This window comes from Furipterus horrens, unplaced genomic scaffold, assembly GCF_987537825.1.
Source record: "Furipterus horrens unplaced genomic scaffold, mFurHor1.1.pri manual_scaffold_1, whole genome shotgun sequence".
Lineage (NCBI taxonomy): Eukaryota > Metazoa > Chordata > Mammalia > Chiroptera > Furipteridae > Furipterus > Furipterus horrens.
The window spans coordinates 194,136,449-194,162,491 of NW_028327171.1; the positions used below are offsets into that span (position 1 = coordinate 194,136,449).

General features: G+C 38.5%; 1 protein-coding gene across 1 annotated transcript in view; it reads left to right on the forward strand.

Moving 5' to 3' along the window:
* The window catches only part of PARD3B (par-3 family cell polarity regulator beta), a 966,908-nt gene that overhangs the window by 760,634 nt on the left and 180,231 nt on the right, over window positions 1-26,043 (forward strand). Inside the window, exon 19 of the mRNA XM_090282860.1 lies at window positions 17,215-17,325. Within this exon, the coding sequence (XP_090138986.1) occupies window positions 17,215-17,325 (111 nt within the window). The remainder of the gene's footprint in view (window positions 1-17,214; window positions 17,326-26,043) is intronic.

Below are 26,043 nucleotides of genomic sequence, written 5' to 3' on the forward strand. Positions count from 1 at the left end.
TCCGTCGCTTCCTGGTGCTTTCCCGCAAGCGAGGCGGTCGATGGCTTTGCTGAACTCTGCCGCAGTAGGTGGGGTGTCTAGCTCCTCCATGACTGGTAGGTCTGGGATGGCGTTAAGAGCAGTGTCTGTTACGGTGTTCTTCGTTGCGTACAGCTCGAGGTAGTGCTCGGTCCACCGCCGCATTTGCTGTTCCTGGTCAGTGATGACCTCACCTGTCTTGGACTTAAGGGGGGCGATCTTGGAGGGGATTGGGCCTGTTGCCTTCTTGATACCCTCATACATTCCTCGTGCGTTGCCTATATCGGCGGCTTCCTGAATGCTTCTGCACAGGTTTAGCCAATAGGTGTTGGCACAGTGGCGGGTGGTCTTCTGGACTTTGTTCCTGGCAGCCCGTAGAGCTTGAAGTGTACTGGGAGTGGGCGTGACCTTGTAAGCCAGTAGGGCCTTCCTCTTAGCCTCGATCACGGGTTCCATTTCTTCCCAGTGAGCCTCGTACCAGTCAGCGTTCTTCCGTTCTTTCTTCCCGTAAGCAATAATGGCGGAGTTGTATATGGCGTCGCGGAGACGTGGCCAATTGGATTCGATAATGTCATCTGCCGCCACTCCCTCGCCGAGTGCATCTTCCATCTTGTTGATGAATTGCTGGGTCTTAACTGGGTTGCTGGCACAACTGGTGTTGATGCGTGGGTGACCCTTCATCTTGGAGTGGTGCAACCTCTTTGGCATTATGCGCACCTTGCTTACCACGAGGGCATGGTCCGTGTCGCAGTCTGCACTGTGGTAGCTGCGGGTGAGGAGGGTGCTGCCAATATCCGTTCTTCTGGTGATGACGAGGTCAAGCTGGTGCCAATGGCGGGAGCGGGGGTGCCTCCATGACACCTGGTGGATCTCTTTGCACTTGAAGAATGTGTTTGTCACACACAGGCCGTGGTGACACGAAAGCTCAAGCAGTCGCTGACCATTCTCATTGATCTTTCCTCTCCCAAAGTTTCCAAGGCAGGTGGGCCAGGCCATGTGGTCGGCTCCTACTCTTGCGTTGAAGTCTCCAAGGAGATAGAGAGTGTTACTTCTGGGGATCTTGGATAACGCTTCGTCCAGTGCATGGTAGAACTGTTCTTTCTCTTCGATGGTGGCGCAGAGGGTTGGGGCGTACGCGCTAAGAATGCTGACTGGGCCGAAAGTTGTTGACAATCGGAGGGTAAGTAATCTCTCTGTGCCTCCTGTGGGTGGCTCTATGGAGTTAACAAGCGTGTTCTTCACAGCGAACCCAACACCGTGCTGTCTTGGTTGGTCCGGAGACTTCCCTTGCCAGTAGAAGGTGTAGTTGGTTTCTCTGATAGTTCCGTTTTCGGCCAACCGGGTCTCCTGTAGAGCCGCAATGTCGATGTTTAGTCGTGCCAGTTCCCTATCGATGACAGCGGTTTTCCTGGCACCCTTGATCCACGGAAGGTCTGCAGTAAGTCCGGGGCACATGGTCCTGATGTTCCAGCTAGCGAGGCGAAGAGCCGGAGGCTTCTTTCTTGTTGTTTGCTTGGAATTAACTGGTGCGGGTGTTTTGTGGCCCACTTTTCGAGAGGCGCCTCTCTGATCCCCACGCACCCAGTGGGGCAGGCGAGCCATGGCGAGACGGCATCTAATTGGCTGGGGCTGCCCAGCTTGAGGCGGGCGGTAGCTGTCCAGTGAGGTGCGATGACCTCTCCCACCGTAGAGGAGACCCCTGGCGCTCGTTTCCTTCGCCAATCGGATGAGCTTATAACCGGTATCTGTCTCCTCCCGTGTTGAGTCGACATCTTGCGATGACGCTGGAGTGTCCTCTCCAGTGAAACTGAAGCTACAGAGCCTGGGCAGGGTGATATGGAGGGTCTGCTGTTGCCCATGCAGCAGACCCCCCCTCTCTTCGCAGCTGAAGGGTCCAAGGGAAAGACAAAGTCAATACAGCTTGGCTTCAGGTGCGCCGCAGGAGTTGCCGGTGTTGACTACAATGTCAAACCGCCTTAGGGACTCCGGCTCCAGATTTTCTGTCGGGGTTTACTCCCTTAGCCTTTCCCCTGAAGAGGTATGCCGCAAGGCAGCGGAGGTTTTTTGGAGTCAGAGTTTTCCTTCTCTGATATATGAATGAAGATTTCAGGAGCATGGAGTCCAGGTTACAGTGCAGAGATTATCAGTTCGGAGTCAACCAAGGCTCACAGGGCATATAAAAATATGGTGAAGCTATATTTGATCCCAATGCTGCAGCTTGCCCAAACACTGGTCTATGGTGTTCAACGTTGCTAAAAGTAACGGGCAAAAGTAAAGTTTCCAATACCATTCCTTTTATGTAATGTGATCCAAAATTGACTTAATATTTTTTTTTAAATTTTTTTTTAAATATATTTTATTGATTATGCTGTTACAGTAGTTCCAATTTTTTCCCCTTTACTCCCCTCCACCCAGTATCTCCCTCCCCCAGCATCCCCCCCCCAAGTCCATACCCATGGTTCGTAAAAAATAACTATCCCTCCCTCTCAGATATTAAGACCCTTTGTAATCTTGTAAAGGACAATGGGCGAAGGTCTCAAGCTCCTCTAGCTGCTTCAAGCTGGACATGGTCGTCGTCCTACCTACCCTTGGGTCCAGAAATCCCTAATAAGAGTGGGGGTGTGGAGGGGAGGGTGGCCTTCCCACATGGGGAAGGATCATGCAGACTCCAGGTCAGTTGGCTGTCTCCGGACAACGGCGTGCTTGGTTTAGCAGGCTGGCATCCTTGTTGTGTTCTGGGGGCAACAGATTTGGCAAAAAGGGTTAAAAAGCATCATTCAATCCATAACTACTAGGTGGCAAAAGGCAGGGATTAATTTTTCAATGTTCCACATTAGGAGAAAAAAAAAAAAAAGGGCTTCTTTGGAGGAAGGTGTGCTAGGCACATCTCTCCTGTCCAAAACCCTTTTGCCCATTTTATTTAGTTTGGGCTGAGGGAAATAGTTTATGTTTCCCCCCTCTCAGACCTCTGGGCCCTTTCTGTCCAAGCCATTAGGATAGAAAAGAGAATTCAGTTTTAAAGTGAAGCCCACAGACCACCCCATTCTTCACCAACTCAGCCATTTAGTTCAGCCAAACTGTTGAGTCTCGGAGGCAGCGCTGCAGAGAGGATTAAGTGAGGCTTATGCGTACAGACAATCACTCAGGTAATGCGGTCATAGGCTTATGCCCTTTGAAAACAGAAAACACATGTTAATTTATGTAACATAACCAACAAAAAAGTCTCTAAATCTGTAAGACTGTCTTATTGGGAAGACATACAGTTGCAAGGCACTTGACATTCTACTTGCCTGCAACTTGAATCTCTTTGGTGATATCACAGATATGGTTTAATTTTCAAGTGAAACCATTTTTTAAATGAGAAGAAACTTTTAAGATGGTTAGCTGCCCTACTTTACAGTCTGCCACTGATCATTGTGATTTTCCTTGAATACTGATTTTTCTCCCTAAGATTACTCTCCTTGTCTTTAAAGGGACTACATTAATTTCATTTTTAATTTATCCTGTTCATTTGCATAAGCATAACAAGAGCAGCAAATGATCACTTATGATCTTTAGTTCTGTTTTGCTGGAACTTACCCAAGGAACATTTAGGGTGGCCCTCAGTCTGCTCTTCAGTGCACAGAAGCTGGGCCACATACCTGGCATTCATCCTTGCCTGTACACACCTGTCCTTTCCACAAAATTGACTTAATATTTAAAAATAGCTCCAGAGGTAAGGAAACACCCTCAGGTTAATTCACTTGGTTGATTCATATATATATATATTTCTTTTATTTTTTTAAGAGATACCAAAAGTCTCATCGGGAATGTTCTACTCAGAGACTTAGACCTCTGATTTAATTATGTACTTTATAGGATAGTGCATTTAATTACATATACACAACATTCCTTGCATGGGTTTCTTTTATGATTCTGTGAGAACAGTGGCAGCCATTTTGGACTGTAGAACAGTATCAGGAGTCAAGAGGAATTATTCATCTGTGATATTGAAGAAAAGAAAAATTAGCCATTGGTATAGGAAAGAGAGGAACAAGAAAACATACTTACATACCAGAATAGTAGTTTCACAGTCTAGTGGACAAGCAAATAAGAGCCTGATGCTTTGGACTGACTATAAATCAATTTCTGATTTCTTTGGTCAAATTGTAAATCATCACTGTGCTAAGGTACTATACATTTCTAGGTGAAAGCATACTTTTGTGATTGTGTGTTACTAGTGATAGCTGTTTCTGAACTACAGGTGATTAGAAAACCTTGTCAGAAATAAAATTGTTGTTGTTTAATCCTGGATGTACTTTCTTTAGTGATGTTATATTGCTGGAGAATGAGATTATATCCATTTATATAAAATGATATTAAAATCCCACAGGAAACCTACCTATTCCTATGACAAAGATTACTGCCTTTTGTCCCTGCCCCTCTGGACAAAGGGAAAGGTCAATTGCTTGATAGCCCTTGGGTGACTGTCACTTAGGCAGAGCTCCTTCAGAATAGGGTGTTCTGGGACCCCGAAGATACCTACAATGTTTACTGTGTGATTTAATGAATAAACAGAAATTCTATTTAAGATAATAAACTACACCTCATTTTGTATTTGGCAATCCTATTTTATTCATGGGTCTCAAATTTTAAACTCAAGTAAACCGAAGGAAAGGACATTTCTATACTTAAAAACTGAGTAGAGACTCTTGCAGGTAGCACAGATTTTTATTAGACTTGTGACTTTTCGGCCCAAATGAGTCAAAGTGATATGTACAACTTCACTTGTGACATTCAGGATAGATATTTATTTTTCTTATCAGCCCACGCATAGTTGAGGATCAATTCAGTTTTATGACCTACTCTTAAGGGACTTATAGAATAAAAGGGATATTAGTTTACTCAAAATCTAACATAGAAATGTTGAAATCTGATCCTTTGCCTTATAAACTGAGTTGGGGCTCAAATTTCTAAAATTATCTTTTTTTTCCCTAAAACAACTCTTTTCTTTAGGAGTACAGATGGAGGTATTATTATTTGGAATTCTGTTACGGACAGTATGAACTAATGGCAGATGAGTAGTGTCAAAACTCTAGAGAACCCAGCAACTACCTCACACATATCTTTGCTTGAAACCTAAGATTAAAGAGCTCATGATTTCTGAAACTCTGAAATTAAAGGTCTAAACATGAGATAGACATCATGTTTTTTACAGATGACATCTTGCAGATTAAACATCTTTATTGATGGCTTTGGGTCTAAATATCACTCTAGAACTTAGCCTGCTGTTTTTAAACAGGGTGTTTGTACAACATGAAAGAACTGGTCATCATGAGATAGAAACCTAAGGTGACTCAGTGCCCCTGTGACACTTGGGTAGGCAAGTGTTCATTGCCTTTACCAGTCTGCCCCTGTTTGATCTTGCTGTGGCTATAGATATCCAGGTTGTGACTAGCTTGTAACTCTCACACCTAAATTCAGCTAGTATGGTGATTTGTGTGTTTGTGAGGAAAGCACCTTCTAGCTTGGGAGCTTTTAGGTGAAATAACATGCTGAATTATGAGGAACCATTGGGTTCTTTTAGGATAGAGGCTATGAAAAAGGAGACAAGTGATATATTCCCTGAAATCCATACTTCATCTGTAACTCAGCTCAGCAATAGTTGTTGAATTTTTACTGTGTATTAGGCACTGAGAATGAGAATAGAGACCATGCTGGACTAACTTACTTATATCCTGGTAGAGAATCCAGCCCAAAGTAGGTCCTCAGCAAGTATTCGTTGAATGAGTGCGTGAATGCGTGAATGCATGAATGCATGTATGCATAAACAACACATAGAGACTCAGCCCTAGCCCTTCAGGAGCTCATACTTAAGAATGGTTAAATAGGACCCTACCCCCAATACAGCTAGTAACATCAGCATAAGCCCTCCTTTTCTCCATATTTCTTCCCTGAATCCTCTCTCCATCCCATCCTGACTAAAGATAAATATGCCCTCCCAAGTTTGTTTTCTTCAGTAAAAACGTTGTGTACATAAAAAAAATGAAATCCATTAAATGTGAATTCTAGTAAATGTAGACATCCGAGACATTAACCCCCAACAATTCTTCCTTACTCAAAATTGCTTTCTCTTCTACAGAAAAAAAAAAGCCCAGTTAAGAGAGCTTTCACCTTTTAAGAACAGTTTCCAACTTAGTATCACTTATTGAGAATCAATATAATAACTCTTTTCTATTGTTTAAGGTTCTCTTACCAGCCCTAACATGCATTAATTATGTTGCTTCTTTTCTACTTTTATAATAAATGCTTGACAAAAAAAAAAAAAAGCCACACAATTTAAGACTTTTATGGCACAATGGAAAAGTTTCCCACCCCTAGGGAAAAAAAATTCTGCGATCTTCTCATTGTCCTTTTTAGGGAAGATTTTATATATTAAAAAATAAATAAATAAATATTTTTAAAAGCCCAAGTTATACTTTATGTGACATGCAAAAGATTTAGAATATATAGTTCATAAAAGAATATTACATGAGGTAGAGGGGGTTAATGCTGTGTTCTTAATTTGAAATTTCAGATAAATATAATTTCAGCTTTGATCCTACATGGACTAATTCTTTTGTCACTCAACTAATTAATTCAGTATATGAGAGAAAAGATGCTAATTTGGGCATCAAAGAAGTGATAATTTTTTTTTGTTTAATCAGAGTTATAAAGATAAGTTTTACTCCCATTAGACTGGATCTGGAACACAATCATTTTATTCTTATTTAGTGCAGATGAATTCCAGAAAGAAAGAAAAAAGTAGCCTGTTTCTCCTAACTTCTGAAGATGGAGCAGTAACATCCAGGATTTCTTTTTAAATGGTTCTTTCGATAGTAAGTGTACACCTCCCACCCCACCCCACCCAAAAAAATCAGTCATTTCTTAATATTGTCCTTTTGTTCTTTACACATAACAAGTTAGAGCACTCTCATTTGTTTTTCTGGTCATAGGTTTTCTACAAATTACATATATATTTACTTGTGATATTGGACTATACGTTGTATTTGACATTTTATTTAGAGACTACATAGAAGTCTCCAGTTTCTGCATAACTTTTGGTTAGCACTCCCTGGATTTAATTTCATTAACACGAGTCAGTTTTTCCCTTCCCGGGCAGTTTGTTGAAATGACCCCACCTGCCAATAAATGAACCTCAGAGCTATTTCCTGCAGGTTTGGGGGTGGGGGTTATTTTCTTCTGTAGGATGGATCTGTGGTCCTTATGGAGAGAGCCCAGCAGGTCGATCACAGGAAAGCCCTAGCATTTGGGGAGCCTCCCACAGTTGGTAGAAAAATAGTTTAGACATGAGGTGTGATTCGGTCTCAGAATATTCTATCCTTTCCTTGTTTGGGGGTTTCTGGGGCATAGAGGAAGAGAAGACGGAAGGAAAGAGGAAGAAGGGCTGCCGTGGCCAGGCACATGAGGAGGGAACATCGGGCTAACCACCAAAGGCACAATTCCCGCCATGTGATCTGTTTGAATTGGCGCTGGGGCTTGGCGCACAGGCCTACGGTTGTGCCTTGGCGCTCCAGCAGCCCTCAGAGGTGCTCCAAGACCCTCTGAAAAGTAGTACAAGGAAAAAGGAAGAAGCCACGTGCTCTCCTGCTTTGAAATAAGGAAACATTTAATCAAAAGAAAAGCCTTTCTAACTATTAAGAAAACGTAAAAATGCAAAAAAATCTATTTCTTTAATGCTCCCGTTAAATATATTTCCCAGAAATCATAAGCATTAAGTCTGAATCTCTAAGGCTCTTGCCTACAATGCCTCAAAGCCAGTGAGTACGTATGAAAGCAATTAATCAAAGTTCACTGTGCTCCTGTAGAGTATTTCTTCTTCTGGAAAGCAGAGGGATAGAATAACGTGAAATCCAGTGTGGTAGTGACAGTTAATAAGCTTTTTATAGTCCCTGTGTGGACCTGAAAATCATACCTTATTAGTATCTTTATCATTCTTGTTCACTCATTCAGGCTTATTTTCATTTGATTTTAATTTCTGGCCTCTTTTTCATATTTTTCCCTCTTTTTCCTAACAGAGTGATGCTTTAATAATCTCACAGTAGAGTTTTCATTTGCTACAAAAATTAAAAAAAAACAAACACAAAACAGCGAAAGTAACTGCCCAGTGGTTCCCAAATTCCTTAACAGATTCTTACAAGTTGGTCTTCCAGAGACCCCTTTCATATCTTTATTTTTTGGAAGATAGATTATTAGTGATGTGCATTTTGCTTTACTGTATTTTCTGGACCCCCTAGAATCATTTTTAATGTATCTGGTGTTTCCAAATTCATTGTGTTTCCTAGCTCCTCAGTCGGGGAAAGCAAATTAGCTCAAGAATTCCAGCAACTGACTTGAGCCAGAGCTGCCCAAGACTACCCAGCAGGTGTTCCATCTTCTTATGCAGAAATCTTGGGACATCATAGGACCTCCCTGCTTTTCAGTCCTAAAAAGCAAACACCAGCATATCTGAGATCTGAAGATCCCTGGCTTGGAATGAAGAGTTGCCATGACCACCCAATTAGGAATCACATCCTGGAATTAGGAACAGCCCAAGGGGAGAGTTTAGGGAGGGTGGGAAGTAGTGAATAAAGATATCAGTGGGATTAAGCAAGTTTGTTGTTTTAATAGCTTGTCTTCATCTTAGAAACGCATACACATACCCCAAATAAATGTCTAAACAATATACCAAAATTTTTATTTGAAATCTTATTTGTAGGGCTTCAACTACTTGATCCAGTTAGTTAACAAGTAAGATTTTTAATATTGAGTTCTTCCTCACTTATTAAAAAATCATCAACTCAGTTTCTGCTTGTGAACATATCCTGTTTACAGATCCCTGTCTCCTTTCACATGCCATGGAGTGGACTCAGAGTTTAACCACAACACTGCTGTTTTGGAAACCACAGAGTGTTAACAGCACTCCACCTCCCCCTGAACAGTCAGTGGCGTCAGCCACTGCAATCTGTGTACTGTGGGAGGCTAAAAACAAAACTGAATATTTCTCTTTCTTAATCAAGATTGACATACAACAAACACAAATTTGTTCATTATTCTACCAATAATATTAACATAGAAGTCGGGAGTGCCCTTAGGTACCCAGCAAAAAGAAGGAAAACTCTGTAATTGGTCAATTTTCACTGAATTTTTATCAGATGCATTAACTCTCAAGTACAGTGGGAACCATCTGAGGTAAACAAGTGAAGACCTTTGTGTCATACTTTTTAGAGAGAAGCAATAGCTGAAGTGCACAAAACCATATGAGATTACAATACATGGAAGTTAATTTCTTCGGCATATGCGTATGCTAATTTACAACCCAATTTTAATACCTCAGACAACAGAAACCTTTTATGGGTGAATTTCAGAATAAACTATGGAAATGTAGTCAAAGGTCTGTGAACTTCTCTACCCCCATATTTTACGTGAGCTCTTTCAAACTGTATTATTTATAAAATGATAAGACAATATCATGTGCAGTTTGTAAGTCAGCTAGTTACAGGGAGAATAAGCCATTATCCAAGTCCAGAAAATATTAAATATTACAACTGTGAGGTTTGTGCATTTTCACATCTGGCATCATTCCAGAGATTTCCCAGCTTAATATTAATGGTAACTTGGATCTTGTAGCCTTTTCCACATGTACCATTGATACATAAAGATATTTCCTGATCGGAGAACGATGAATACGTTCTGTTCCAAACTTTCAGCTCTCCTTGGTTTGATTCATAGTTCACCATTACTTTGGAGTAAGAATGTCTGAACTTTTTTCTTGCTTTACTTTTCAGTCCTCTTAAGCCATTGCTCAGGATTGCTTTTACACGGTGCGTGTACAAAGTGGAAGAAGAGTGGATGCTAATAGCTGCATAAACTGCCCAATGGGGTCTAGGAAGAAAGTTGTAGACAGACAGTACTTAGCAGAATTAAGAAGGGAATTAAATGGGAGAACACTAGACATGGAAAAAGCCAGAGATAGAGCTATACATATTGAGTATTTGGATCATTTGTCAGTGTGCTTGGGAATCTGTGACGAATTTGAATGTCATCATTATCTAGAAAACGCAAAGAAAGAAATAGAAACAGAAGAAAATCTCTGCTGAAAAATTAGGGAACAGCTACCAAGAATGTTATTAAAATCTTTATCATATGAAAAATAGGATGCTGGGGGCTTGTTTTGTTAATTGGATTGAAGAGTTAGATACTTACCTAATAGTTAATGTCATTAATGGTTAAAATCTATATACATAAACCATATGGTGTATAATGGCTATTCAGTAAATGACAGAGTGAATGAATAAACCATTATTGAATTCTGCTTCCCCTGATGGCTGTTTAGGGACCCCCAACCCAGGCAAAATCACAACATAAATAAAGTCTGTTTTTGGTATTTTTCTATAACCTTTTCTGAGCTTCTTTTCCACAATGTGTATTCTACTTCCTTTGATTTCTTAATTTATACCAAGAAATCTCATTTTATGGATAGAAGCCATTTCTCTTGTACATGTTGTATCATGTTATCTGATAAGTTAATTACCTGGGAACACTTTCACTTCCCCTATATCAGCTCTTTAAACAAACTAGTTTCCTCTCCCAGCTGCTTCTTTTTCTGAATCTCCTCCTATCTCACAGCCAATCTCTCCAGTGGTTCTGTATCTCTGTATTCTTCCCTTGTCAAGAATTTAGTTCTCCTACACCAGTGTTCATGGTAGCATTATTCACAGTAGCCAAGGTGCACACACCCAAATGTCCATCCACAGATGAACGGATAAACAATTATGGTCTGTACATACAATGGAATGTTATTCAGTCTTTAAAAAGAAGGAAATTCTGCCCTGGCCACGTGGCTCAGTTGGTTGGAGCATTGGTCTGTGCACCAAAAGGCTGCCAGTTTGAAACCTGCTCAGGGTGTATTACCTAGGTTCTCGCTTCGGTCCAGTCAGGGCACATACCTAGGTTGTGAGTCGAGTCCCTAGTTGGTAGACATGGGGGAGACAACCAAATAATGTTTCTCTCTCGCATCAATGTTTCTTTCTCTCTTCTTCTCTCTCTAAAAATCAATGGAAATATGTCCTTGCGTGAGGATTTAAAAAAAAAAAAAACGAAGAAGGAAATTCTGATATATGCTACAACATGGATAAACCTTGAAGACATTAGACACCAAAGGAAAAATATTGTATGATTCCACTTATATGAAGTACATAGAATAGTCAAATTCAGACAGAAAGTAGAATAGTGACTACCAGGTTCTAAGGAAGGGGAAATGGGGAGTTATTGTTTAGTGGATACGGAATTTCAGTCAAGGGTGATGAAAATATTCTGGAGGTGGATGGTTTGCTGGCTGTTGCACAACAATGTTAATGTACTTACTGCCACTGAACTGCATACTTAAAAATTATTGAAATGGTAAATTTTATGTTATGCATATTTTCATAACATATGAAAAAAAAAAACTTAGTTCTCTTCTCTGTTTCTCTCGCCGTTCACATTGTCAGTTTTTCCTACTCAGCAAACAAGTTCTTCAATATCAGCCAAACTGAAAACCTCCTTCTTGAACATCCCACCCTACCTCTGGCTTCCACTCTACCAGATATGCTCCTTTCAATGGCTGTACACTCAGAGAGACACACAATTTTATACTTCCCTGCCAGGCATTCTTGAGATCACTCTCATGTGGCTTCTGCTCACAGCGCTCCACTGAACATTGCCAACACGACGGATGGCTTCAGATCGCCAAATCTAACATTCCCTACTCAGCCCTCAGCTCTTTGGACTTCTTGGCGGTGTTTCACCTGTTGACCGTCTCTTCCTCCTGCAGCACATTTCTCCTCTCGTACCTTGCACTGCACTCTCTGATTTCCTTCTCATGTCTCTGGCTGTTCTTGTCCTGTCTCTTTTCTACACCCACCCCCACCCCTACCCTCGACCCTTAAATGTTACAGTTCCTCAGGACTTTGTCCTGGTCTTCAGTACATCCATTGGGATTTCCCAAGGTATACTAAAGTAATTGTGTTTATTTTTTTTATTTTAAATATTTTATTGTTTATGCTATTGTAATTATCCCAATTTTCCCTCTTTTCCCCCCTCCACCCAGCACCCCCTACTCCCTCAGGCCATCCCCACACCATTGTCCACGTCCGTGGGTCATTCATATATGTTCTTTTGACATAATGGTGTTTCAAGTGAACTTTTGAGTCCTCTCCCTTGACCCACCACTTCCAAATCACTGTTTTCTCTTTTCAGTGGCCACTTCTCTAGCATGAGCCACCATCATCTCTCATCCACACTCCCGGAGCACGCCCCAACTAGCTCTACTGCTTTCACTTGCTAATTTTTAATCCAGTAACCAGCGTGCTCTATTAAAATGTGCATCACGTTGTGTCACTTCTGCTTAAAATGACTTGGTTTCCCCTCTAAAAGCTCCTTAAGCCTCCCAGTTTCCTTAAGTAGCTTCTCTGGTCCTTGAATTACTAAGAAATGACCTGCAGTCACTCCTAGATTAAACTCCATGCTTCTCTCAGACCTGCACCCCACTGTCCTTGCCCTCCTTTCCATCTGGATCCGGTGCAAGTACCTGCTCTGCTCTCGTTCCTTCAGCTTCCTTGACCTTCTGTCACCGCTTGGAATGCACCCAGCCTTTCCCACCTCGTGCCCTCTGCATGTGCTGATTCCTCCACCCACCAGGCTCACCTCCCTTCTTTGCTTGTCTGAACCTGTCACCCTTATAGTCTCCATTTAAATGTCATTTCTTCACTGAACACTTCCCCAGCAAACCAATATCCTAGTATTGTCTCTCTTAACAGCCTTCATAGCACTATTCACAACTTACAATTGCTTATGTATGTGCAGTCGTGTATGTGTATATATATTTATGCACACACTTGTTTTGTAACTGACTCCTCTATTATAATATAAATTCCATGAGGGTAGTGTCTGGTTCTGTATGCCGTGTAGCATCAACCTACATCAAGTGCTATGACACAGAAGAGTTGCCTAATAAATATTTTTAAAACAAATGCATGAAAGAGAGAAGAAAAAAGCAAGCAAGCTTGCTTTCCATGAAGCTGTTTCGTATAACCTCTCTATAGAAATGAACAGGGACAGGTGTTTTAGGCAAACTTATAATTCATGAAAATCTAAATCTACATAAAGGGTATGTTGAAAGGTGATTTTTCCACTTTACAAAAAGATCCATCATAAAATTCTTTAAACAGGCTTCTCAGGTACATGGAACATAAGATTTTATTGATTAAAACCATATGTTTGCACAGAATTTTTCAGGAAAATATCTTTTATATAAAGCAAGGTTGACCTATAAGCAATTTCCTCGAGGCACCTAGCCCAGAATGGCCAACTCTCAAATTTCCTAAGTAATAGATAATGGGAGGCCTGGAATGCAGTGGATACTTGAAACCCTAGAATGCAAAACAGTAATTTGAGCCATTTAGGGCCCTCATGATTCTTCTTAAAAAATAGCTAATGGGGAGATGAATCAATGTATTCCAACTTCCCCAACTCCTCTCTCTGTGTCTCAGTGAAAATAGGAATGGCTGTGAAATGACCCCCAGAGAGGCTGCTGGGAAAAGCAGGACAAAGCTTTTTAAAATCTACCACTGATAATTAAGTTGTCAGATTACGAAACTGAAATAAAAAGAAAATTCAGTGTGTGAATAAATAAAACGCAATTAACTTCTTTGGGTCTTAATTTCTTCATCTGAACAATATGGGAGTCCTTTTAAAGATTATCATTTTACAATTTTGTTCTGTGACTGTTCTCTCTGTTTAATAAAATAAATTTCTCAGCTATTTGTACTCTTCTTATTGGAAATGTTAGTAAATGATAATGAACTTTAAATCAAAACATAGTATTTGTGGGATTGGTTAATTTGACTATTATTGATGATTCTTGCTAAGAAGAAATGCTTTGCAGAATTTACTTACAACCTTTCTTTATCAAACATGTTTCACTGTTATTGGCATATAATAAGCTATTCTTGAACTGCAATACAAGTGAAATATTTTAGCTGCAGGAAGGAAAAACTCTTTATTGGTTGTAGTAATAAAAATCATGTAGACTAAGGCATAGGTTAGTTTTACCCTTCAAAAACAAGACTACTCTTGTTTCAGAAAATCCAAAATCTCCAAATTTAGAAGATATTTAAGAGATGGAGGAAAAAACAAGAATAATGCCTTCAGAGTTTTTAGCAATATTTTTGCATTTATCAACTTCCTGAAACATTATTCTACCCTCACTTCCTACAATTTTATTTTTTTGCCCAAATATTACTATATTTGATGACAGTTTGAGGGTACTAAGGCATTAACTTCTTTCATAAATATTTTTAGCATAATAATGTTGATTCCTAAGACTCTTCTGCATGGGTCTGAAAAACTAAAGAATGTAATGATGGAAACACACATTATTTAGATATCTCCTGCTTTGTAGGTTAAAGAGAAATCTTAAATAATTCAACAAATCTCAATTATATTTGAAAGTTAGTGTTCTTATATTTTGTCTATATTTTTCTCTCTTCCCTATTTACGTTTATAAATGGTATTAGGTCATTTCATTGAGAAAGATTAGATTCAGAAAGGGAGGCAAAAAAGAGAGAGAAATAAAGAAGGCTGGGGATAAAGAAGTTAAAGCTGATACTTAATCAACTGAGATCCCAAAACTAGATGGGGTGGGGGGGGTGATACAGTAGGGGCAGAGGCCAATGGAGAGATAACAATTTGAAGAGAGAAAGTTCATGAAAGAGGATTTGTTCACTGTAATCATAAATTTAAAAAATATACAGTAGAGTCAAGACTGGGAGAGGCTTCTAAGAAAGCAGGATGCAGTCTGTATTATAATAACAACCAGGATACAGATATTAGCAGTGATGTCTTTCATGTGTGATACTTACAGCTGCCACTTGATTAACAACCTCTGCTTTAGATTGAAACACAATCTAGAAAAAAAATTAATCCATTTTTATGAAATTCAAAAGAAGACATGGGTTTCTTACAGAGTCCTCATAAGAGGAGATTCTGACTCACTGTGTATTTGTCAGGACATTGAGGGACAGAGATGGGGTTTTGAATGGGGGTATTGACAGTCATCCCTGGAATGTGCAACTTGAAAAATGTCCTCAGGTTGGAGTGACTTTTTTCCTGGCTATCAACATAGCATCAAGTAATTTTCTTTTCTTTCTTTCTTTTCTTTCTTTCTTTCTTTCTTTCTTTCTTTCTTTCTTTCTTTTCTTTCTTTCTTTCTTTCTTTCTTTCTTTCTTTCTTTCTTTCTTTCTTTCTTTCTTTTTCTTTCTTTCTTTCTTTCTTTCTTTCTTTCTCTTTCTTTCTCTTTCTTTCTTTCTTTCTCTTTCTTTCTTTCTCTTTCTTTCTTTCTCTTTCTTTCTTTCTTTCTTTCTTTCTTTCTTTCTTTCTTTCTTTCTTTCTCTTTCTTTCTTTCTTTCTTTCTTTCTTTCTTTCTTTCTTTTTTAATAGGAGATTGCTTCCAAAGAAAATACCTGTTGGGAAAAATGCCTGTCTTTTAAGAATGTGTCCTACTAATAATTTAATGGCTTTTTAAAATTTCAAATGTGTGATTATATTTTCTGAAAATGCTAAGGAAACACACTGTTCTTTTAAAGGGAAACCTAGTGTACTGTTGACTGTCGGTACAGTCACTATTGAAAACAGTATGGATGTTCCTCAAAAAAGTGAAACTAGAACTAGCATATGACCCAGCAATCCGGAACCCAATATATTTTGGGTATATAGCCAGAGGAATTGAAATCAGGATCTTGCAGAGATATCTGCACTTCCGTGTTCATTGCAGCATTAGGCGCAATGGCCAAGATATGGAAACAGCTTAAGTGTCCAGCACCAGCAAATGGATAAAAAGATGTGGTATATAGAGGGGCAAAAGTAGGCTCACAGTTGTGAGTACCCAAAACGCAGAGATTATTCTTGTATTATTATTTATTAATTATTGTATTATTTTCTATATGAACAACTGTGAACCCACTTTTGCCCCGTCCTGAGTATGCAATGGAATATTATTCAGCCATGAGAAAGGAGGACATCTGTGATTTGCGACAACTCGGATGGACCTTGAGAACATTATGCTAAGTAAAATAATTCAGACAAAGAAGACAAATACTGTATGATACCACTCTTACGTGGAATCTAAAAAGGACAAACTCAGAGAAACAGAGTAGAGTGATGGCTATCATGGGGAAATGAAAAGATGTTGGTCAAAGAGTATAAACTTCTAAGTGTAAGATTAACACATTTGGGGATCTAATGTATAGTATGGTGATTATAGCTGATCATAAGGTATGATGTACTTGAATGTTGCTAAAAGAGTACCTCTTAAATGTTCTCACCACAAAAAAGAAGAGGTGACTAGATGCCAGGATCAGGTGGTAGCTAACACTATGATGGTAATCGTTTTCAACTTATAAATGATCAGATCAGCACATTGGACACCTTAAATTTACACAATGTTAGGTGTCAATTGTATCTCAATCAACATGGAGAAAACATAAGGTATCATCATGGCTGCTGTGCTCAGTTCACAACTTAGGGGGCCTGAGGCTCCAGAAGAGACTGCATGCGCTGTGAAGGAGAGACTGCAGTGTAGGAGGCCTCCCCAAGCTCTAGTCCCAGCCCTGTCCTGAACTTGTTGGGTGGTCTTGGGCAAGGCCCGAGGCTCGTGGACCTTTCAGTTCTTCCTCTGTAAAATGAAGGCATGGAAGTAGGTATTTGGTAAGGCCGCTTGTGGCACCATCATCTTATCATCCCACGAGTTTAACCTTAAATGTCAAACCTCTTGGAGCTCTGGAGGCCTGTTTAGGAGGTTGATCCGTTTTTACTTATATATTAATGATAAGCTTTCAGTTCTTTAATCTCTACTGAATTAATGGCTTGACATTTTTAGTCTTTAATCACATGATTTTGTGCATGCTGCACAATCAATATCTAAGTGGAAAAAGGAGGGTCCAAGGAAGAGAATTCAGTAACTATGTTATTTTTCTGCTTTCAGTATCTTATTTTACTTCCATTTTATGCAGCATGATCTTGTATTACTTAGAATAAAAAATTATGGCTTAATGAGTTCATCTCATACATATCTTAAATGTACCCCAAGAAGAACATGATTATTGTTAACCATTATCTTCTCCTTCATGTTTCACTAGATTTGGAAAAAAGAAAGACGATAAGGGTGGGAAGGCTGAGCCCAAAGGCCCTCTGAAGCAGGGAGGCCTGAGAGAAGAGGAGCTGGAAAAAATGAAAGAAGAACGGGAAAGGTGAGTGGAAATACTGGGCCCTTATTGTATTTGAGCCTCTGGTCTGTATTTAATTTGGTTATTGCATCAATCAACTGGAGAAATTTTATTTTAAGAAGCATAGAGGTTGACTGATACAAAGGGAAAGGCATCTGATATAAAAGGAGACTGCCTGTCTTGGGGGATTTTTATTATATTTAGAGAAGAAATTAACTTCATGTTTTTATTATATCATTATTTATAATTTCATAATATGCTACCCCTGGTTTTGACTATATCAATGGTTATTTTCCCTGTGGTTTAAATAACCAGCTTTTTTTTTTTTAATAAAAAGATCATTTTGATGTTGATGTTTAGGACTATCATATTTCCATAGTCTGTTTCTAATTTTTGTCAAACTGTTGTATGCTTCTTAATTTTATTCTGCTAAATCCATTTGGGTACTGTAATTTGAGAAGTCCATGTCCTTCATTTTTTAAAAGCCAGTGTCTTTTATTAGGCTATCAGCACGTTGCGAAGTATGTCGCCCATCTGTTAAAGGGCCAGTTCCATTTACTGAAATAATGACAGTTTGCAAGGGCTGAGTTCTCCTGTTTGAGAAGCTTAATGTTTCCATTTGGGCAAGAGGCCCTTCACATATCTGTGATGTTAACTCTGGCATTTATCCCAAGTAGATGTGTAAATATCTGATTTTTGAAACATGTAGTTGCGTATTCATATTTCTCCTGAAAATTCTTTGCCTTTAAAACTAAAACTTGGAGAAAAGTGAGATTTGACAAAGCTAGCTTATAATTTTAAGTATTTAATTCTGACTTCATCATGCATCCAGTCAGATTTGTCCAATTTTTCACTTGCTTTTCATTCAGTACCGATAGTTCTTCTATTTTTTAAAGAATCTCATACTTATTTTAATACTCTAGTATGTATACTAAAAAAATCATACGTATCCATTATTTTCTAGCACAGAGCAGGCTAAGAGTCTCTACTGTTAAACTTTGACCCTTATCTTGTAGGATATTCCCATTGAGAAGACTGACTTTATCAAAAGCGAGAAAGAAAAAAAAAAAAAAAAAGAAAAAACCTATTTAGTCCTTTCTCATTTTGGGGAGGTTTTTAAGCTCCATCCCAGGGTCAGTGGAGCAGTTAAAAGGAAATCAAGTGCTTTCCATTGTTGTTGACCATTCACCTGACAGAGCTGCCTCAAAGACAAGAAAGATGAACTCTCCATCATAGCCCACACTGCAGGGATCCTGGAATGTAAAATGTAATTCAGGCTAAGGATTTAATGCATGTATTGGCAGAGACATCTGTGTGCTAAGCTCCCATCGCAGACGGTCTTTGCTGCTCCCTTGGCTTTTCTTACTGAGGGCCCACATCCTATGCCTCATCTTCAGCAAACTGAGCTGTTTGCTAGAATGCAGACTTTATATTGTTTGCAGCTCAATACTTGCTTGGGATTGGAGCGGGAAGTGGGGTGAGGGTTACTCAGAGTAGCTAGGGAACTGTGTGCCAGCCAGAAAATTGATAACCCATAAAATAAGGTGGGTTGTATTTAAGCAAGAGTTCATTTCCTTTCTGGTTTTGCCTTTAGGAAGCAGGTGCCTGAGGGAGTTTTGTTCTTAAAACAAGGCTGTAAATTCGCCTCAGCTGGCTATATAGGCTTCAGGTCCAATTTTTTAAAAAATGTGTCTGGTCAAAATATTGAAAGAAGTGCGCTATTAGCCTTCATTTAGGCTACATCCCACACATGAACACATAAAGCACATCTGATAAAGGTTTCCTAGAGACAACATCATCTCAGTCCTGTGTGAGGGGAAGAAGTCAGAGGAGTTGATTTTATGGTTAGGTGCTAGAGAATTAATGACCAAGGGCATTTCAACAGCTCAGGGCCTGAGGGCCATAGCGGGTGCAGGCGGAGGCTGAGCATTTGGCATTGTTCCCAACCCCAGAGTCCCATTTCTTAGCCCTCCATCATCCATAGGAAACCAATTCACAACTCTTAAAGAACTCAGCGAGTGTATCACTCTTCATGGCAAGGCAATGGAAAAAATAAAATACAAAATAGTGCATAAAAGTTCATAAAGTTGTCTTTTGTCTAAAACATTTGGAAATTATTAACTTAAGATGATTCAAGCCATCCCATTGCTAGCTGGTTTTGTACTAGCTAGCATAGACTTAATAGTTTTTCATTAAAGTATCTCTTTTACGAAGGATTTAAAGCACTTGAATAGAATATATACCATAAAGTGCTGAAGCCAGTTGTACCAGCTTGTGAGAGACAATTATTAAGCTTTCAAGAATTCTGTGAGCTACTTGATAAACCACTGGTACTTGAAATTGGTTATAGTGAGAATATTTACTACCACTCAGAAATTGGTATATGCAATAAGTTGGATTTGCTTTTTCAAAGAGCCAGTTTACCAACACATCACTGAGCATCAATACCAACTCTATTTAGTGCAGAACCAGGAAGAAATTACCAAAAACAGAGGTAAAAAATACTCATCCAAATCAAACCACATGACCTCCTATAGCTGTGTTTCTCAAAGTGTAGTTCAAGGACCACCTGCATCAGAATGAATCACTTGCAGTGCTTATTAAAAATGAAGATTCTTGAATCCCACACCATACTTGCAGGGTGAGACTCTCTGGAGTTGAAGCCCAGGAATCCGTGTTTAAAAGGTAAACCCTATGTGATTCTTCCACATTCTAAAGTCAGAGAACCACTTGATTTAAAGGGATAGGAATTGGCTGGAACACTAGGTTAAACTATTCTTATTCTATGAAAAATGATACACAGATTTTTTTCCCCCAAGAGGACTGAATAACCCAGTCTAAAAATATTGTCATCTTTCTTATACGCCCTCTCTGAAGCACCCTACCTCACTAGCACACTGTTATGCAGACTCAGGAGGATCCCTTGCCAGTGTTCACACCTAAGGGAGTATGGAATCACTTTCCCCAAGCACCTCCCATGCAGTTCATTAAGAAAATTTTGGAAACATAGAAAAGTATAAAGAATACTATTAAACCATGCATAATTCCATCATAATTTTATAACCACAATTAATATTTTATATTTTTATTATGTATATATTTCCTTTGAAAACTTGGTATCTATACAGCATACACATGTATAGGATCTTATTTTTTCACAGCATTATATTATGAGCATTTCCCCATTCATTGATGTTTTGAAAATGTCATTTTGATGACCACCTAATATTCTGTGAGATCAATATACCATAACTTATTTGTCTTTTATTGTCAAACATATAACCTATTTCCATTTTTTTTAATCTTCCAAATAGTAGTACCTTGATAAGCATCAAGGTACAAATATTCTTATAGATTAACTTATAATTCATATAATTCCTGTTTGAAGGCTCAATTTCCTTGTAACTGTTTCACTTAAGGGTTAATGTAACTTCAATTCTAAATTTTAGGATTGTATCTTACCTCTCCATTTCTCCCATTATTTTTATTATGATCCCTATATCTCATTTTTATTTATCTGTATATCTAATTTATGATATGGAGTATTTGGTACTATATATAAATAGCTTTTTCATAACTATAGCTATGAAAAGGTAAAAAAAAGTCATAACAGGTGGATTGAGTTACTAGATGAGATTGAAGGAACTCAGAGTCCAGAACAGTGTTTCTCAGGGAGGCGGGGGGGCAAGTTCATCCCCCAAGGAAAATTTGGCTGTATCTGGAGACATTTTTGATTGTCACAATTTTGAGGGGATAGAGACAGGAGAGAAAGTTTCTACTGCCATGTACTGAGTAGGGGTCAGGGATGTGGCTAAGCATCCTAAAATGCATAAGACGCAGTCCCCATCCCCCAACAATGACTTTTCCGCCTCATACTGTCAGTGTAGTGGTTAAAAACCGCTGTTCAAGTCTCTGGACTTCACAAAGAGTGAGAGTACTCTCTTGGACATTAGAATTGATTGTCTCATGATGTCCTGTGAATAACATAGAGAAATGCACACCAGATGACATAACCCTAGAGGGATTATTAGCTGTTTGAGGAACTGTACCACAAGATTGCTAATAAAAATTCCATCAGAATAGGCTTGCAATAAAAAAGTTTTTCTCAAAATTTATTTTTAACGTTGGCCTGCTGAAATTGGCATCAAATGATGGTGCCTGTTGATCATATAATATTTGAATGCCAAGAAGCCACAGGGGTTGATAATGTGTCCGATGACAGAATCATCTGGAACAATTGACTGAATTGAACACAAAGAAAGTTAATAGGAATATATGTAAAGTCTTGCTTTTAGGTCCAGAAATGAACAGTATAAACACAGGATGTGGAAGGTTTGACTTAGTACCAAATATATGAAAACTTTGCCTGATGGTTTTACTTGAGGGTAGGTTAGCATGAGTCAATATCAGTCTATGACTGCCAAAAAACTTAATCCAGTCCTAGGCTACATGATGGAAGTTCATGTTCACAGTGAAGGAAGAAACGATAGTTCCAATTTTATGCAGCTGAGATAATACCTGGAATGTCCTAACCCTCTCTCACAGACAAAGAATGGTGGCACTAAATCCAAGTCTTTTGAAAATGTTGAAGGACCTGAGAATGCATAGTCTTCAGAGTTAGCTGATTTCACATGATTGAGGAACTTCCCCATAAAAGAGGAATCAACTGTATTTTATACCATCCATTCTATCCTCTCTCTCTTCCTCTCTCTTTCTTTCTTTCTCTCTCTCTCTTCTTGTACATTCATTTTATTTTCTTGAAGATGCTAATGAGGAATTATTTTAAGAGAGGCAGCCTTCAGCTTAGTAGAAGGGAAGAAGGGAAAACATCTTGACAATTAGTGTGGCTCAGGAGCCAGTGACTTTCTTGCCACTGGAAATGTCTAAATAAGGAGCTAAATGAGAAAGAATTAGTGCATTGGGGAAGTATTGGACTAGATCAGCGTTTCCTAAGCTTCAGTCATTGATATATGGCCTCCATTGCCTTCTTTATATTTATATATCCAAATAAATAAAATATATATAAATGAAAAATCATGGGAGTTAATGTAATTAAATACATTAAACCACATACCATCAAAAGTCATCTTGCATATTGTTAATGCTGCATTTGTCCTTAGATTATCTCTCTGACTTAGGGTTTGAGAAGTGTGTAAATACCTAAGTCTAGAAGCATTGACTTTGAATTTCCTAGAGCCGGCTTTCTTGAACTTACTATGGCATTGGCTCATGTGGTGGTATATGCACTATTCTTATCGGAGTGGATAAGCCTAAGTTTCTTGCTCAACACTGTGCATCAGGGTCTTTTTTGTCTCATATTTGATTTCCTGGGCTGATCATGTGTTCCCTCCTGAAACAAGTCAAACAGTCCATTGCAGTGAAGCCCTGTTTTAAATAAACTCATCTTTTTCATACTTCAGTGAGATTGGTCATAATAAAACATTAGTCCAAATGCCGATGTCCATTGCTAGGAGGATTAATTCACTATTATATTCAAAGATTATTTCTTCTAGAATTTTTTACCACGCTAAATTCAATTAACATTTTCCAAACATTCAGATTATGTATATTAGTACATGAGCAGAAAGCAAGAGATTATCTTAGCCAGTTGGTGAACATATTTTTTTGTTTGATTATAAGACTTGAACTTAAGTTTGTAAACTTGTGCAAAGTGTGAAATTCACCAAATTCTTGGATCTCTAAAGTACTACCTGCATGTTGTACTTTTAATACCTTCTCAGTAGTCAGGTGGAGATCAGGTAAAGAAAAACATGTCCCCCTCATTTATTTAGGATTATTGTACTGAGGGGGAAAAAAGTCTCCTTTGACACCAAAGGCTGTCTTCCATTAAAGTCCCATGTTACTGAAATACAATTTCACTAAATAAAGCATCTTACGAATATGGGGAGGTGAGTTTAACAATACATGAGTTTGTACTCCAAGATTTCCTATTACTCTTATATCATTGTCAGAGTTTCTTTTGCAGGGGAGCTCTTCAATGCATTAATGAAACGTTGTTTTTGTAGATCTTATTAGACTCTTAGTAGGGTAAACGAAGAGGTGAAGGGGAAAGAGGCGACCTCTCCGGTCCCAGGATCGGGAAGTATGAAAACATATGGCTCTTGTTTTCAACAACTGGCCTGAACGGAATGTCTAAGTGAAAGTGAAGCTAAGATTTAGGAAAGTTAATCTGGTTCAGTGTCTGAATTCAAGGTTCTAAGTTTTCTTGCCTTTTAGGAAGCCTTCCAAGAACTGCAGACACTTCTCCCTTGCTTATCAGCTGAGCTGCTTGTGGCCTGTTCCCTTAGTTTAAATCAATACATGTGTTTTTGATATTTGGCAAACCAAGATTTAATTATGCAGCTGCAAGTTCCCCACATAAACGAAATGCATCTTAGAGAAATAAAAACATTCAGAAACCATTTATAGTTTGAGAATACAAGTGGGTGAAAGTCTATTCCCAGACTCTCAGAATTTTATTTAATTTTGGGAAATTTTTATGTTACTGGAAATTGAAATGAAAACCAGAATAAGGCTAGAGTTTATCCAACATTTGTCCATGCTGAAAAATGAAGATGCTTATTGCATTCTAAGAAAGGAAATGAAAGTATTATATTCTGAATTAATATTTTAGTTGTAACCTACATAAGTATTACCCTTCTAAATACATAGAGCAACAAATGAATTGATAGGATTTTTCATTACTGTATCCTAAAAAGAGTACGTATTTTATTAAAGAAACCAGAAGGTTGATTTCTTTGATATGCCAAGAGACTCTCTATAATTAATTATTTACTGAACTTAAACTTTGGCAGTATTTAAACTGTTGAAAACACCCATGTTTTGGCATGATTACACACAAGTGATTAATTCAGCATGGTTTTACTCCTCACTGAATATCCCTGTTTTTTGCAGTAGATTTTGCTAGATCTTGTGGTGTGGGCAAAATAAAATGTTGGAAGGCTTCCCAGTTTTAATAGTCCCAATTTATTATTACCACTGAACCCTGATCAGATCATGGACTGGATTAGATCCCAGTTTTTCAAAATGCCCCAATTTATGGCTCCTTTAGAATCCTGGGGGAAAAAAAATGTATATTTGAATAAGGCTTTGATTGGCTAAATGAGATCCAGTTAATTACTTTTAGATTCTTATTAGATCATCACTGCACAGAAGTTATGAAAAATATTACTAGATAATGTTTCTCAGGACAAGGCCATGTTCTCATTTTATGCTGACAGAAAAAAGCAATCAGATTTTTGTTTTTCATAGTGCTAACCATCTCAGTGAATGATAAAAGATTTGCCACATCCCAGTAATGACTACTGATGCTTGTGTTACAGTAAGGATAGCCTCCTTTCCTAGAATAAGAATTGGGGGGAAGGGAGGTAGAAAGAGAGAGAGAAAGAGAGAGAGAAAATGCACCAACACACAGAGCACAGTGGCTACACCCCACCACCCCTCATTCAGAGGCCATCTTTCAAGATTTACTTCTAATTTAGAAGGATTGGGGGGTGGGGTAAGACACAGGGGATGCTGGTGACTTTAATACCTGTACATTTATTTGATAATTGTAACACCTATCAGAAATGCTTGTGGCCACCAAAAAAATTTGGCACGTTACTCTGTTTCTCTAGACAAGAGATGGGAACACCTACATCCTAATGCCATGCCAGCATTTTTGATGAGCCAAAATCCTTTTATGGAGCCTTAATCAATGCTAGAAGTGCTGTACTAGCAACTACTTGTCAACTGAGCTGGATTAATACATAAAATGAATCACTTGACTGGCGTGCTTTCCAAAAGTCGTTTAGACAAACTTCTAAGATTAAAGTACACTGGCTCTTTAAAAAGTGTTTTAAGAGGATACTTTTATATTCAAATACCCTGGAGTGACATATTATATTATTGTATTCAATTATAGTACAGTTAAAATACATTCTAAAAATACTAATCTACCTAGAGTGATCCTACAGAAATGTATAGAATGCCTGATCTGATTTTTGAAAAAAAACACTTGGAAAGATGTCCTAAATTCTATTTATCTGGATATTTTCTTTTAATAAACACATAAAAAACATATTCAACATAATCAATAAACATCGGTCATGCACTGAACTTTATGCCAATTAGAGTTACAGGTATATTTGATTCAATGGAGGTTACCTACAGCAGAGGCGGAATTCAGAAGAGCATTTTCTGTGAGAGCTTTGAGTAACTATAACCAGGTAGAAAGCCATTTGGTGACTAGAGTTTAGGAATGAGAGTACAGTTCCTGTACTCATTTTATCAACTCCTTTCATGCTTTTGGATAAACCACTTTTGAGAATGTATTCTTAAAGTTCCTCTTTTTATTACTGTGAAATGAAATGGTAATAATAATATTTTAAGACCTCAGCTTTGTACCTTATGTTTAGATAAAGTGATTTTTAACTGCAAGTTTCTTTGAAGAAAAATAATAAATAAAAGTTAAGTGGATCCAGAATATTTACTGTGAACTAGTTTGGGGCTAGGCAGTGTACAAATAAACTTAATTTGTTAAAAGTGCTCTGAAAAATGTGGACAAGTCATACTTTCATAAGTCAAATGGTACTTTCTAGAATTTCTAGAGTACATATGTCACCTTCACTTCATATTTGGACATACGTTATGTTGTATCCTGCTTTGGAAAGCTTCCAGGACAACACATCCACTCTGGAGGCCAAGGTTAGTTATTGTGCTCACGGGCTGGCAAATTCTGCA